The sequence below is a fragment of the Poromitra crassiceps genome, assembly GCF_964638095.1.
Source record: "Poromitra crassiceps genome assembly, contig: HAP1_SCAFFOLD_247, whole genome shotgun sequence".
NCBI lineage: Eukaryota > Metazoa > Chordata > Actinopteri > Beryciformes > Melamphaidae > Poromitra > Poromitra crassiceps.
Genome location: NW_028152149.1, coordinates 132,858 through 149,716, shown reverse-complemented (window position 1 = coordinate 149,716; position 16,859 = coordinate 132,858). Strand labels below are relative to the sequence as shown.

General features: G+C 39.6%; 1 protein-coding gene across 1 annotated transcript; it reads left to right on the top strand.

Annotated features, from left to right (window-relative positions):
* The first annotated feature begins 2,606 nt into the window (after positions 1-2,606).
* Positions 2,607-16,149, top strand: LOC310770847 (up-regulator of cell proliferation-like). The gene is made up of 2 exons (XM_083663553.1): positions 2,607-2,675; positions 7,046-16,149. The coding sequence occupies exons 1-2, from the start codon at positions 2,648-2,650 to the stop codon at positions 11,776-11,778; spliced, it is 4,761 nt and encodes a 1,586-aa protein (XP_083519679.1). The 5' UTR covers positions 2,607-2,647; the 3' UTR covers positions 11,779-16,149.
* Positions 16,150-16,859: the final 710 nt, after the last annotated feature.

The following is a 16,859-nucleotide window of genomic DNA, read 5'->3' as shown; positions in this document are numbered from 1 at the left end:
GTGACACATTTTGAGTTGCTTTCACTTTCTGCAGTATAAATGCTGCAGACACTGACCTAACTACAGTCATCCCGGAGCCTCCTGCGCTGCCTCCTGCGCTGCCTCCTGCTGTCAGGTAAGTCACAGTTGAACTAAATTAGTTCGAATCCTTTTGCTCTTTTGCACTGGACTTCAAAAGTTTTCAAGTTTTATCTAGATCCCCAATAGCTACAGAAATGCTGCAGCTATTCTTCCTGGGGTCCGCAAAACAGACTTTACATAGTGACAGTGCAAACATACTTACATCATGACACACAACATACACATATCATACCTACAAAAACAGACAAAAAACAAAATACAACAAGACAAGGTCCTGATCGGTTAATAATACAATATAGTATAATTAGCATTTTTCATTCATTGTCTAAGTTTCACAATCTACTACTATTCAATATATACATAATCAGACACATACATAGCTATTCACATACCTACACACCTAAATATACATGTATATATATTCAACTATTTTCCATACATATTTTCAATATACATAATCAGACACATACATAGCTGTTCTCACACACACACACACACACACACACACACACACACACACACACACACACACACACACACACACACACACACACACACACACACACACACACACACACCTATATATACACACATGTATATATATATATATTCACATACTTTCCATACTAGAGAGTGACAATTTCTCTTGTTAAAAGATGTTTTACAGAGTTTGACATTAATTTGGCTATTTTCTTGTATAATATGTCTGGGAAGTAAGTTCCATTTTTGCATACCTCTGAACATGACAGTTTGCTTAATTGTGTTTGATCTTGCTTTTGGAAGTGTAAAACCTACATAAGCATGTCTGGTAGAGTAGTCGTCTTTCTGAACTAAGAGATAGATTATTGTACAGAATTAAGGGAGTCTTTGTAACAAAAATATTCCTGATAAATACAAGGAGAGAGTAAATAATCTATTTTTTTAACAAATAACCAAGCTAAACAATTGTGCATTGAGACAACATTTGTTCTATACTCACAATGGAGCGCTATACGTGCTGCTTTGTTTTGTACCATTTGTAATTTGTTTTAACATATTCATTGTTACATTAGACTACAGGACAATAATCAAGATTGGAGAAAATTAAAGCTTGAATCACATGTTTGATAGTATTCCGCAACAAAAAATTCACACATCTTTTAACAACAGAAATACCACTACCCATTTTAACAACTAATTTATTTGTGTGTTTTGACCATGATAATTTACTGTCTAATGTAATTCCTAGAAGTTTAGTCTCCTGGACTTGGTATAGTCTACCATCACTTTTCAGACATATTCAAGTTGTTTTTTAATTACCTGTGACAACCCACATGCATTTGTGACAGTTAACAATCTTTTTTTCAATAGGCACATTGGCGAAAACCAATCAATGTTCAGGTCCCCCATAAAATACATTTCATGACTAGAATCACACATGATCTAACATGTCACATATTGATCTAGATACACATTATCCACACTTGGTGGTCTGTAACAGCAACCAATCAACATCGGCTTCAAATGAGGCAAGTGTACTATTAGCCATAAAACTTTAATCTCATTACTCATTCAAAATCATCCCTAATCTTCACTGGAATATGATTCTGAATATAAAAAGCTACCCCACCCCCAAATGCATATCCCTCCTAAAAATGCTGTATCCATCTATTTTTAATGGCCCATCCTCACATGTCGAATCAAGGTGTGTTTCTGATACAGCTAAAATATGAAAGTAAACATTTCTGATATATCATTTAACTTATTCCTAATAGTGCAAATTTTTACATGTGCTATTTTTAGGCCCTTCTTAGGTAGATTAGAATTGATTAAGATTGACCTTTATGATAATAACCTTGCTCTCTATCTAATAACACAACATGTACAAAAAACAATTAAACATATCGGGCCCTATCTCCCGACAGGCGCTATCCCCTAATAGTGCTTGCGCACCTGTTTGCGCGTGCCTTAAGGCACGGAAGATAGCATTCCGCCTTGCGCCGTCCGCCAGGTGTTCTGCCGAGTTTTGCTCCCCGGGGACAAATAGTCACACAGGCTATTTACACCCGGGTGTAAATAGTCAAATCGGATATTGACACCCGGGTGCAAATAACATCTGCCTTTATCTCCTCTCTGATTATAGAGCGGATTAAAACCAGCATTTCATGCTGATTCATGTTGTCATATTCAAGTATTTTGTCGTATTATTGATCGTATCAATCAAATTGCTCAAAAGTTCGGAAATATTTGTTGGAGCTCAGCGTTCCTTGCGCTCACTCCTCGCAACCAGACATGACTTTAAAGAATGAAAGTGACATCTTGAGAGCATTTTTGATATTTTGCAGTACATTGCAGTGCATTAAGACTTGAAAATGTGGCATCAGAGTTTGCACCCAAATATAAGGTGTTAACTTACCCATCATCCATAACCAACATTGCCATTGCACATAATAACTATTTGTATCCAGTTTATGATGTATTAACAATGAGTCAATGATTTATTGACTGATTGACAGATTTATCTGGATGGAGATTCTGGGGATTTGAAGCAGAGGGGAATGAAGAGGAAATACCAACCTAATCTACAATGGCCACAAAAAGAGAAGAGCGTGCAGGTATGCCACCATGCAGATTATTAGATTATTTATTTGAGAACGAGTATCAGTCAAAACAAGGTGAGAGAGCCTACATTTCAACACTATGAGCTATTCCACAACTATGTATTTTCTTTCTTTCTATTCATTTATGTATTTATATATTTATTTATTTATTTATTTATTTATTTATTTATCTATTTACTTATTTAAAAGACAGAACATTGACGGGACAACATGGGGAAAACAAAACAATAAATACAGGACAGGACAATTAACACAATTCTAGTCAGAAAATAAGAGAGAAAAGTGACATACCGGTAGGTATTGTATTGTATTGTATTGTGTGTGTGTGTGTGTGTGTGTGTGTGTGTGTGTGTGTGTGTGTGTGTGTGTGTGTGTGTGTGCATGTGTGTGTGTGTGTGTGTGTGTGTATGTGTGCGTGCGTGCATGCTTGCGACGTGTGTACGTGCGTACGCATGCCTGTGTCACACAATTGTCAGAAAGGGAAGCAGTGCCAGGCTGGTATCCAGCCCCATATGAATCACAGTTGTCTTCATATGGGCCTCATGGACCCAAGCCCATCCACTGGCGAGGTTGAGGACAGATACTGTCCGAGACACCAGAGTGGCTGGTCGATGTAGGCGGCTTGACTTATCTAATGTTAGGACGCATTCGGGCTGAAAAATACATCACAGAATCAGTGGTGGACAGGCTTGCGTCCAGACCCTAATGAAGGATTTATTGGGGCTGGTTACCAGGCTAGCGCTACCGGCCCTGACCAAGGTGGTGCCCTAGGCAAGATATGACTTGGCTCACACCGCGCCCCCCCCCCCCCCCCCCCCCCCCCCCCCCCCCCCTTCCCCCCATCCACCACTGCCACAAACCACTGTCATTATTATTATTAGGGGTTCAAGCCTCGAAGGGGTTGGAAACCCTATTGTTTTTACTCAGATTTTTATTATTATTATTGTTCCCGTTCTTCTGCCGGGACGCAAACTCCCGTGAGTTGGTGCATCGCAGAGACCTGAAATTTGGCCTAAGGATAGATATTGGTTGTTACTAGATGCTCCATCAAAAAAATAGAAACAATTTGCCCATGGCGGGTACATATATATATATATTTTAAGTTTTTAGGCCTTTGCATTGTAACACCATCTCCATCCCTTCCCTGTTTTTCTGCCGCAACGCAAATTCCTGTGAGTTGGTACATCACAGAGACCTGTGATGATAGAGACACAGAGACCCGACAGATATTGGTTCTTACTAAATACCATAGAAAATATTTTTTTCATTCTCATACTTTTTAAGCAGTGCAGCAGCCGCTTTAATGCGTGATTATGCACGTACTGTATGCACCTGGAGGTCAGTAGTTGATCTGGGAGAATCCACGGCTCAAAATGGTTGAGAACCACTGATCTACAGCATCATCTAACAGCATGCTGCCTATAGGGCTTTGTATGAAACAGTGTTGCATTGTTGCATTGAATCATGTCAAAGGGAGGAAGCTCTTTTGTCTGTTCTCACGTAAGCCCAGATAAAAAGTGACAATGCAGCTATATTTAATTGGCATCTGGGCCATGACAGGTCCTTGGCAGATTAAACAAAGACAACACAGAAACTTAACAGTGTCAGGAATCTTCAGGTGATACTCCCACACGAAACCCTTTCAGCTGCCAGCTGGCTGCCATAGCAAAGAACTGAACTGTTACAGCATAAGGTGCACTGCTTCTGGAATGTGACAGAGCAAGTGTCAGTGACAGCCATTAAGAACAACATTATCTCTATCAGGCATGGAGCAGAGGCTAAAACAGAAACTAAACTTTTTGGCCGATATTGTTATGTCATAGGAAACATCACAGTAACAGGGAAAATTAAAATGTTTCGGGGCATTTTGGATCATTTCCAGTGCAAATTTAGCAATTGCAATACCATTTTTATTTATTCAGGTCTCTATTTGTTTTTTTGCTTAGTTGCCTACAGTCTATGCTGCAGAGACCAGGAGGCAATTTGATGTTTCACATGCTTGTGCAGTGTAGGCTCACTCTCCTCAACAACAACAAAATCACACCCGGGTGTTGAAGTTCATAGAGTATGAGTGTACTCTCTGAAAATTGAAAAACACAGGTTGCGAGCACACTCAAAATCAATTCAAAACTCACTGGGTGCAGGGCAAGCAAATAGTTCAGAGAAGGGAGAAGCCAGCACTCCAAATGAGTGGACTCATTATGGAGTGCTGGCTTCTCCCTTCTCTACTCTCTGAAAATACCTTGAAAGTGTTATCATTTATATGGTCCCCCCCTCAGTTGACTTTATAGCATCGTCTGATTTTTCTTTCCGACCAAATGCACAGTAGACCACATTTCAATTGAAAACTCTCCTCCTTGTACTACCGTGGCTCCTTTTTCCTCTGATAGCCTGCTGGAACCTCCTGTAATTGGTCAGAAAATCCGAACCATCCAAAAAATATTTTCACGCTACTAAATGAACCGAATCATGGTCCAGTTTGATCCGAACAGAGACATCCACCTCTCTTCATCGGACCAAGATTTGGCTGTTTGCGAGAGGTTGGATTGGAGGGTGGTTTTGTATCAAAATGGAATGTCCGGACCAAACAAGGTTCAATCAGGAGAGGCCAGTTGGTAGGATTAGACAAACTTTATTTAGCAATCGGCATGCATGGCAAATGCTTTGGCGCTTGACTCCATTGGCCAGTGGCGCTGCTCTTGAGGCAGAGGAGGGCGCCTGCATGGGCTAGGAGATCCCCCCCCCCGTGGGGGATCGGGAGTCAAGACTCGTTGGTGGTGGACTGGGGAGGTGGGTGGGGCAAAACAACGCTTCGGAGGCCGGCTTCAAGGGAGATGGACTGCCGTGGGCTGCTGCTGCTATGATCGGCCAGAGAGAGAGAGGTGACGTAGATACCCTTGCTATATATATGAGGATTAACTGACGTCATGTTTGACGTCATAGCAGACGTCATACTAGGATTTTTGACCACGTTGAGATCGGATTACGCGTGAGTGGCCTTCTGCTTGAACTATGGTCTGGAGACCTCACTACAGTAGATGTGAAAGCCCCCTAACAGTGATGTTATTCCTAATTAAGGTCAGGCCTGGCCTCATGCAGAATCTATGGTAGCTTTCACATATAAGCTGTTTAGTCCGCTTTAACCGCGCCAGAGTTCGTTTCCTCGGATAGTGCGGTTCGTTTGTGACGGTGTGAAAGCGCAAACAAACTCTGTTGCAGAACTAACAAACAAACTGGCGCGCTTGAAAACGTGGGTCTCGGTTCGCTTCCGAGTGAACCCTGGCGCGGTTCGTTTGTTGTGTGAAAGCTAAACACAAGAGCGCCAGTGCATCTGATGCATTCATGCAGTGCATCATGAGTAGAAGAAGGCTACCGTCTGCTCCCTTCTAGAAGGGAGCAAAACAAACACTGCGGCGTGCACACGTGTACAGTAGGCTACCTGCGCGCTGCGTCGTGACATACGTCATCATAAATATCACATTTCTCAACAGCTGGCCGCTTGCATATCTCCTTCGGTATGTAGGCTACTCCTCTCATCTGCAGAATGAAATGTTCAACAGCTTGCTGCCTCATCTGCTGCTCATATTGGGCACATTCTTGTTAAATAATTATTTGATAGTAAGACCAATTGTAAAATCAGAAATCCCAATATTGCAGGTGGTGTTGCTCCATGGTTTGTGTTTTGCGGATTCGCTTGTTATGTGTTGTTCAGTCAGCCCTCAGCCAGGCAAGAAGCCTGCTGAAGAGAGGAGAGATTTCCCTTCTCTATTCTGTCCAATAGACGAGTGACTGTTTCGACCACGTGACATTGTTCAGAAAGTTTGGTGCGCTTGTGGCAAATTGCTGTGTGAAAGCAAACCAGACCAAATGAAAATCACAACAATGTTGCAACTTCAGCCCCCCGAATCGCACCGAGTTCACCAGCTTATATGTGAAAGCGACCTAAGCTACTGAGAATGAATGATGCCAAGCAGAGTAGGGATAGGGATAGGGTGTGTGTGTGTGTGTGTGTGTGTGTGTGTGTGTGTGCGTGTGCGTGCGTGCGTGCGTACTTGCGTGCGTTTTGTGTGTGGTTGTTTTCTTTCCTGTCAAACAAGTTTTTTTGTTTTCTTTTCTCTTATTTCCTCTCAGACATTTTTTCTTTCCTGTCAAACAAGCCCCCATGTCTCTTTAAATGCAGGCTACATGATTGCACTCTTGTTTGTCCCTGTGGTTACAGGCAGACATGCTTCAGAAATACACAGAAATGATCAGAAATAGCTATATCAGTCACTGAAACTTTATCAATACTGATGCAAATGTTTCAGCACCACTGATCATTTCAAAAACCATTTGTAAAATGGATTTTCCTCTTTCTCTTTTAGGCTTTTTGGACTTTCTCGCTAAACTTGGACTGGAGAAATTCTATCCCAACAAGCTTTCTCTTCGATCACTCCTGGAGATCAACAAAAACAACATCTTTGATAAAGACATTGAATCAGTGGAAGATATACCATGGTGTTTTCTCAGAAAACTCTTTAAAATCAATGCAGAATGCAGGAACTGCACACATCTATCAAACAGTGATGAGAAAGAAAAAAAAGAAGAAGAGGATGTGTTTGACCTAGACCTTTATACTGCAGATGAATCCACAGACGACAATGAGGTTAATCCTCTTGACGTCATCACTGCACTCTTCCTATGTGCTGACAGCTTCTTGCAACAGGAAATGGCCCTTAAGATGTCAATGTGCCAGTTCTCTGTTCCTCTGCTATTACCGTATGATGGTCAGTCTACTCTGATGTTATGGGCTCTGAGAGGCATCCTCAAAGAGTGGCGTCCACATGATATGTCTGAATCAAAAGGGTTTGTTGAAGACAACATTGTTCATGTAAATATACCACTCTTCTCCTTTGTAAGGCTTAAGAAGTGTAGTTTAGGCAAGTCTCAAATTCTGAATCATGTTCTCAGCAGTGGCCAGCAGAGTAACAATATCTTCATACACAGAGATATGGAAGGAGGACCAGCTCAACGAACAATTGGCAATGGATTGGTAGAGGTGTGCTGGTACCTCCCTTGTGGTAAAAAATCACTTGACATATTTCCAGAGTCGGTTGCCTTTGCCAATTTGCGAGGAGATGTTTGTGAGTCATCAACAGAATTCAAGTTTATTTTTCAAGTGTCAACAGCTACCTTTCTATTCCTGGACAAAGTTGAAGAAACTGAGCACAGCCTTTTGACTTCTCTTCAAGATGTGAGATCCAAACTCTTCATAGTTGTTAATCACAAGGAGGGGGATGCTCGTGAGGACATGGCGTCTGTTAAGAAAACAGTTAAAGCCTTAGATTTGCCAAACAGCAGCGTGATAATGAAAAGTCAAAGGGTAAATGTTGCAGAGTTGTCAAAGAGAATTTGTGGAGCTATCACGACAACACTGACAGATGTAACACCCACAATGAATATTGAAGATATGCGTGACAAAGCTGTTGCACATGGTCTGTCTGTGGATGAATGCAAAAGTGACAACCAAAAGAAAGCAGCTGAGGAGATCATGAAAGGGATTGGTGTGCGGAGTATACCAGACTACAAGAAACAACAGCTTCCTTTACAAGGAAATCATTGGAAAAGGTTAGCCGAGGTAGAGAAGGAGGAATGCCGATTGCAAAAAGCTGGTGAATTAGGACTGGAAGAATACAAATGTCAGCTACAGGCAGAGAAAGTAAGCATTAGGCAGGAGCAAAGCCAATACAAACTATCTGGAGCAATGAAGAAATTTATTGCAGCCCTAGACACACCTAACAAAGAGGAAAGAGATTTTTTTCTCAAGTGGATGAAACTCAAGCTTGATGCACAATCACGGACCAAACTGTCTGCACTGCGCAACAAATTCAAAGAACAATGCGAGAAGAAAGATATAAAACTTATTGCAGAGTTGGATCACGCTTTGCTGGAAAACTCTTTGGGAATAGAGCATTACATGAGAGAGATGGGACAGATCTATGAGGTGTCCTTTTACAGCTCAGAAAACCCTTCTGATGAAATATCTCGTCTCCCTGGGTTGGCTGCTGAAATGCTGTTGGATGGATATCCTTTAGAGCTCTTGGATGGAGATGCTTCCAACATCCCAGAGAGATGGGTGACTGATGTGCTGATGGAGCTTCACAGGAAGGTTGGAGAGAAGAGCAGACTGTTAGTACTGAGTGTGTTGGGTGTACAAAGTACAGGGAAGTCAACACTGCTCAACACCATGTTTGGTGTGCAGTTTCCTGTCAGCAGTGGCAGATGCACGAGAGGAGTTTTCATGCTCTTCCTCAAAATCGGAGAGGATATGCAAAGCGGAGAGGATAAAAAAAAAAAAAAAAAGAATTTGAATTGTGACTTTATACTTCTCATTGACACAGAGGGTCTAAAGTCTCCTGAAATGGCACAACTGGGTGACAGTTATGAGCATGACAACCAGCTGGCAACCTTGGTCATTGGTTTAAGTGATGTCACCATTATCAACATTGCAATGGAGAACTCAACAGAAATGAAAGATGTCCTGCAAATCGCAACTCATGCTTTCTTGAGGATGAAGGAAATTGGGAAAAAGCCAGTTTGTCATTTTGTGCACCAAAATGTTGCTGGAGTTTCTGCTCATATGAAGACCATGACAGAAAGAGAGCATATCTTGGATCAGCTCAATGAAATGACCCAGATTGCAGCTGAAATGGAGAGAAAGCATGATATTAAAGCATTCACAGATGTGCTGGACTATGACACTGAAAAAAACAACTGGTACATCCCCGGGCTTTGGCATGGAACTCCTCCGATGGCACCGGTGAACACTGGTTACAGTGAAGCTGTAGCAGATTTCAAGACAAATATCTTGCAGACCCTGAAAACAGACACAAGTATTGAAGTCTCACAGATACCAGAGTTTCTGGGATGGATGAGTAGTCTCTGGAAAGCCGTGAAATATGAGAACTTCATTTTTAGTTTCAGAAACACTCTTGTGGCTGAAGCCTATGACAACCTTTGTCAAGAGTTCAGTCAATGGGAATGGGACTTCAGAAAAGAGATTCACACCTGGCAGACAGCAGCAGAGTTGGAAATCTCCAATGCTGACAATGAATCTGACATACAATGTTGGAATACACTGGTTGCATCAAAAAAATCAGAGGCAGCAGAAAAAACAGCATCCCTAAAAACAGAAATGATCAATAAAATTACAGCTTACTACAAAAGGAAAGGCAAATGTGTAAATCTGATAGAGAAATACAAATTTGAATTTGTCAAAAGTATCAATAGTCTTGAGAATGAAATCAAACATTCTGTGAAGAATGAATTGGATTGTGCGCTTGAGCTAAAAAAAAGTACAAAAAAGGCTCAAGACATTCAGAGGAAATACAGAGCTGTGATTGAAGAACGGGTAATGATTCTTCTGAGCACGTGCAAAAAAGATGCGCTGTCCGATGAACAATTGACAGTTGAGTTTGAGAAGATGTGGACTGAAGCAATTAAATGCACTGCAGTAAATGTGACTGGCCTGAAAGAACGAGATATATCTGCATGTATCCTCGAGCAGCTGAGAAATAATTTCTCAAATCGGCAAGTCAAAGAGGAATTGCAGAATATTGGAGACTTAAATGAAATTGCAATGGATTTTAAGGCTAAGAGTAAACATAAATCCTTAATCAAGAATATTAAAAATATGATACTCAAACGAAACATGAAAGCAGATTTGCAGAGCTTTGCAGACAATGTAATTAAGACTTGCACACGATTGGTGCAAGATACTGCAAAGACCAACACAGATTACCATGACACTTTCACAAATGACCTTCTGAAAAAAGTAGATGAATTACTTAAACAAAGCTACAAGCGCCTCAAAACCAATACCAAATTTGAGATTGACATTAAACTTCACATGTGTGGCATTGCCTCAAGGGAATTCCTTCAAATGCACAGAAAATACTTGTCAGATAATGATCCCCGAACTAGGCTGGAAAAGTCCAAGACTCAGTACTTGTCAGATTTTCTGGACTTGTACAAAAAGACAGATCATTGCCAACGCAAAGCAACTGATTTTGTCCAGGTTTGCATCAAACCTGCGGTGGAAGAGTACATCAATAGATCTCTTGGAATAAACATTGTTGAAATGACAAGTTGCCATTCACCAGAGTACAGTTCACGTTCATTTTTCCAGTTTAGCATTCTAAAAGAGTTGCTGGAAAAGGAAGACTTTGAGAGTTTTGTCAAGTACATTGATAAATATGAAATATATGTTAAAGATTGGATATTTCAGCAAATCAAGCAAGAAATGTCAAAGGACAAGACTTTGTGCAAACTGAAAAACAGCAATCTAGATGTAATAGTTGAAAAAATAACAAAAGCAATTAGGCAGGCCTGCAAAGGAGAGGATGGCTCTCCGTTGCCAAATGAGACCATCACAGAGCTCATCAACAACATGCGCAATAACTTGAAAAAAGACATCTCAATCTCAATGGTGGCTGTAGAAGGCATACTGTTTCAAATACAAAGCGCATGCCATCCATTTACCAAGAGCGTCATTCAATCATTGGGTGACTTAAGGGAAGAGCTCCAGCAGGAATTCTCAGAGTCTGAAGACATCACTGAGACGCTGAACAAACTTCGCATCAAACCACAGGATGAGTTCTTCAAGCGGGTGTTTGGCTGTGGACAGCAATGCCCCTTTTGTGAAGTGCCATGTGAGGCTGAAGGTAAAGACCACAAGCAACATCATGCAGCTGTGCATCGGTCACAAGGTCTTGCTGGATACAAAAAAGAAGGTAAGGTGCTGCAGGCATCAATGTGTACAACTAGCGTGCACAGTGAACGAGAATTCCAAAGTACAGAGACCAACATGGAGTGGCGTCCTTACAAACAATACCGTACCTACTATCCAGACTGGAACATTCTCCCAGACCCCTCCATAGAGGCATCTGACTACTGGAAGTTTGTCCTGGTGAAATACAATGACAGATTTGCTGACAGGTACGGTGCCAAACCAGCTGATGTTCCAAAGGCCTGGAGGAGTATCACACAGGAACAAGCATTCAAGGGTTTGAAGGATGCCTTCAATATAAATGCAAGGACTCTGCAAACTGAGGTATAATCACACTCCAGTTAAGACAGATGTGGACCCTGAATAGATTAAGACACTCACTTTATTTTTGTTTTCTCCCCAATTGTACTTGGCCAATTCCCCCTACTGTCTTGGTCATTGCTCCACCCCGTTTGCTGAACTGGGGATAGCCAGCACATGCTTGTTTGGATACATGTGCAGTTGCCAGCCGCTTATTTTCACCTGACAGCATGGTGTTTAACCGACAGGACATGGTCTGTGGGAGGATCATGCTATTCCCGCCAGTTCCCCTTCCCCCTCAACAGGTGCCCCGACCGACCAGAGGAGGCACTAGCGCAGCGACCAGGACTCATAGCCGACCGGCTTCCCACCCGCAGACATGGCCAATTGTGTCTGTAGGAATGTCTGACCAAGCCAGAAGTACCCCTGCCGGGAATTGAACCCGGATATCCATGGTGGTACACGAGTGTTTTTGCCTCTACACTACCCAGACGCCCCAAAGACATTCACTTTAAAGGAGAATTTCGTTTTTTTACACCACGGTCCTCATTTCCAGCTTAAAATATTATGTTTTACTCACCCAAATACCTTTGGTTTCATTCGGATGCCCACAGAAGATCTGTCGCACCGAGTACACTCCTCAAACAGGCTATAACGGGAGCATACGGGGCAAGCTCCATGCGCTCTGTAAATAACACTTCTTCTGTCATGCCGCGCTCCATATCTACATTATATGATACATAAATACACGTGAGGCTGTTTGTACGCCTCCGGGCTGTTCAGGTCTCCTCTGTAACAATAATTCCATTATTTCATTATCTATAAATATTTTGGTTCATGCTATGGGCCAGACCAGCTAATGGAATACAATGGCACAGATAATGTTGAACTTCTTTCATTTTTTTAGGCAGATGATGAGTTGAACAAGCCAGATTCAAGTTCAAAACCTGGAAATATTTTGGTAAGCCAGGCTTTTATTTTTGACATTTACTATATCACAGATATTCTTCCATCTTTATTTTTGAAGATGGGAAAAGCTTAGTTTTATCTAAGTTACCAGCTAATATAGATAATGCTGAACTCCTGACATATGCTTTTTAGATGATGAGCTGAACAGCAAGTTCAAGAGCTGGAAATAGTTTGGTTATGATGACCTTTTTCACATTTACAGTATCACAGTTATTCTTATTTCATGTTTTTATTTTAATGATTGGAAATGTTTTTCCTATAAGTTGCCAGCTAATGACAGTGAATACTGTATCATTAGGTCTGTAGATCATTGAACTTCTGTCTTATTTTTAGACAGAGATGAGTTAAACAAGCCATACAAGTTCAAAAGCTGGAAATAGTTTGGTTATGTCAGGCTTCATTGTTTTTACATTTACCAGCTATTATTGCATGTTTATTTTTGATGATTGGAAATGTTTGCCAGCTCATGTAGATAATGTTGTACTTCTGACTTACTTTTTTTTAGACAGATGATGAGCTCATAAAGCTGTAAATAGTTTGGTTACGTTAAGCTTCTTCTTTTTTCTTTGTTTTTTACATTTATTATATTACATTTCGGCTTATTTTGATAGTCGATTTCCCCCCCTCGTTTATGTAATTTGCCCAGGTAATGGCTGTGAATGCTATGGCATCCTTAGCTCTGTATGTAATGTTGAACTTTAGGCAAATGATAAAAAGTTGAACAAATCATACATGTCATCATACATACAAGTAAAAAAAAATCCAGACACTATCTATCACAGTTGTCCTTATTTAAATGATTGAAAAATATTTTTCCTTTATCCAAGTCACCAGCTAATATAGATATTGTTGAACTTCTGTCTTACGTTTCTTTTTTTTAGACAGATGATGAGTTAAGCCATAATATACAAGTTCAAAAGCTGGAAATAAATGGGTTATATCAGGCTTCTTTGTTTTTTACATTTACTATTATTATTTGTATTGCAATTATTATTTGTATTTTTTCCTTTATCCAAGTTGCTTCACAGGTGCATATGATTGGTGTGCACAATTATGATGAATTATTAGATCATTCCTTTAGAAAGACTTAGTTCAAGGGTGACTGTGAAGATTTAAACAAAGCATACAAGTTCAAAAGTTTCCACAATATATAGTTGTTATTTTGTTACCAGCTAATATAGATATCGTTGAATGTCTGTCATACGTTTTTTAGACAGATGATGAGTTGAACGCCATATACAAGTTCAAAAGCTGGAAATAGTTTGGTTATGATGACCTTTTTCACATTTACTATATCACAGTTATTCTTATTTCATGTTTTTATTTTGATGATTGAAAATGTTTTCCTTTAAGTTGCCAGCTAATGACAGTGAATACTGTATCATTAGGTCTGTAGATCATTGAACTTCTGTCGTATGTTTTTTTTAGACAGAGATGAGTTAAACAAGCCATACAAGTTCAATGTCAGCCTTCATTGTTTTTACATTTACCAGCTATTATTGCATGTTTATTTTTGATGATTGGAAATGTTTGCCAGCTCATGTAGATAATGTTGTACTTCTGACTTTAATCTTTTTTAGACAGATGATGAGCTGATAAAGCTGTAAATTGTTTGGTTACGTTAAGCTTCTTCTTTTTTCTTCTTTTTTTTTACATTTATTATATTACAACTCGGCTTATTTTGATAGTCAATCCCCCCCTCGTTTATTTAATTTACCCAGGTAAAGGCTGTGAATGCTATGGCATCCTTAGCTCTGTATGTAATGTTGAACTTGTCTTTTTAGGCAGATGATAAAAAGTTGAACAAATCATGCATGTACATACAAGTGGAAAAAAATCCAGACACTTTATCACAGTTGTCCTTATTTTAATGATTAAAAAATGTTTTTCCTTTATCCCAGTCACCAGCTAATGTATATATTGTTGAACTTCTGTCTTACGTTTCTTTTTTTAGACAGATGATGAGTTAAGCCATGATATCGAAGTTCAAAAGCTGGAAATAAATGGGTTATATCAGGCTTCTTTGTTTTTTACATTTACTATTAATATTTGTAATTGTATTGCAATTATTATTTGTATTTTTTCCTTTATCCAAGTTGCTTCACAGATGCATATGATTGGTATGCACAATTATGATTAATTATTATATAATTTCAATCATGAGAGACCAGTGGTTATAATTTAACAAGCGAGCTTTATTCACAAATGGCGATATGGCATGAAATGGCATGGCAACTAATTCTATGGCATGGCAGCAGTTATTTGGCATAATGACTGCTGAATGGTAAGATGCCTCTCTTCTTGTGGTGAGAGAGGAGGGCATCTGCTCGGACTAGGATAGAGAACCCCCCGTAGGGGATTCTTCAGGAGTCAAGACATTGGTGGTGGACTGGGGAGGTGGGTGGGGCGACACACAGCTTCAGAGGATGGGATACGATCAGCCCAGTTACAGCGATCATGGAGGAGAAGGATCAGGGAAAGAGGACGATGACGCGCTGAGCATGGCTATAAATACTGCCACGTCATAGCCTCGGCATTGACGTCATTACCGACGTCATATTGGCATGTTGACAGGGGCTGATTGGCTATTGAGGATGGGGTGATGAGTCACACGTCATAGCGGACGTCACACTAGGATTACGCTTGACGTCACACTAAATGCTGCACATGAATTGACCCAAGGGGGATAAATAAAGATTTACTCTACTCTACTCTAGGATTACACTTGACTTAGGCTGGGAGCTGATGCCTATTGTGATGTGAGGTAGCGTGACTGGTCTTCATCTTGAAACTAGGTCGAGACCAACATTCCTTTTGAAAGTCTTAGTTCAAGGGTGACTGTGAAGATTTGAAGAAAGCATACAAGTTCAAAACTTTTCACAATTATCATAGTTGTTATTTTGACATTTGAAAATGTTTTTCCTTTATCCAAGTTACCAGCTAATATAGATATCGTTGAATGTCTGTCATAAGTTTTTCAGACAGATGATGAGTTGAACAAGCCATACAAGTTCAAAAGCTGGAAATAGTTTGGTTAGGCTTCTTTGTTTTTTACATTTATTATTATAGTTATTCTTATCACGTTTATTTGTGATAAATTTTTCCCCTTTATCCAAGTTGCTTTACAGCTATAGGTGCATTATGATGTGCACAATTATTGTGACTATTATATTTATTTTTAAAGTCTTGGTTGATGAAGACTGATGATTGATTGGTTGATTTCACTACTGTTGACAAAATGTATGTAATGCAATGTAATGGTAATGATGATGATGTATAAACTGCATGTGAAAAAGAGATCATATTTTGAAATATATGTATGACATAAATATTCATATATAAATGTATAGGATTTTATTTCTAATAATTACTTGCAATATACAGTATATACACATTTCCAAAGAAAAAGCAATTGATGTGTATTTGATGATAAAACAAATCTAATAAATGTTAATTAAACAAAATTACCTAATTGTCTCAGAAATCTTTTAAGCAGTCAGCCTGATCTTAGTGGTTGCCACAACAGAGACAGGAGTAGTAACATTATACCTTTTAGTTTGTAGCCTACATGCAAGAATAACCTTAACTGCAAGTTAAAAATTCTAATGCCAACTTACATTAGATATATTTCAGTAACACATGGGATATTTCAATGAATATATATATATATACAATATATATATATATATATATATATATATATATATATATATATATATATATATATATATATATATATATATATATATATATATATATATATATATATATATATATATATCAATTGGGTTGTGCAGTGCTGTGTGTGTACTGCTGTCTAACATGTTTTGGTTTAACTGGTGACCGTGTTAACTCTGTCATAGCGGCTCTGCTGGATGTCGTGACTACTGACTACCATGTTCATGTGATAATAGTTTGCAGTTATCTCCCAGGCTTTTATCTAATGACAGTTACAGCTGCTGTAACTATCGTTAGATAAAAAGCCTTGGAGATAACACTAGCCCGGTCATCTTACAAAAATGTCCGTGCAAACATTACACGTAGGATGTATCTTGATAAAACAACTCAACGACATTACCACCGAGAATAATGGCATTTCGTAATGTTAGCAATAGCCTTATGGCTTGACCGCACCAGCACGG

Coding starts and splice junctions, on each gene's coding strand:
- LOC310770847 (XM_083663553.1), top strand. CDS start 2,648: ATGGCCACAAAAAGAGAAGAGCGTGCAG. Junction 2,676..7,045: donor AAAAAGAGAAGAGCGTGCAG/GTATGCCACCAT, acceptor TTTCTCTTTTAG/GCTTTTTGGACTTTCTCGCT.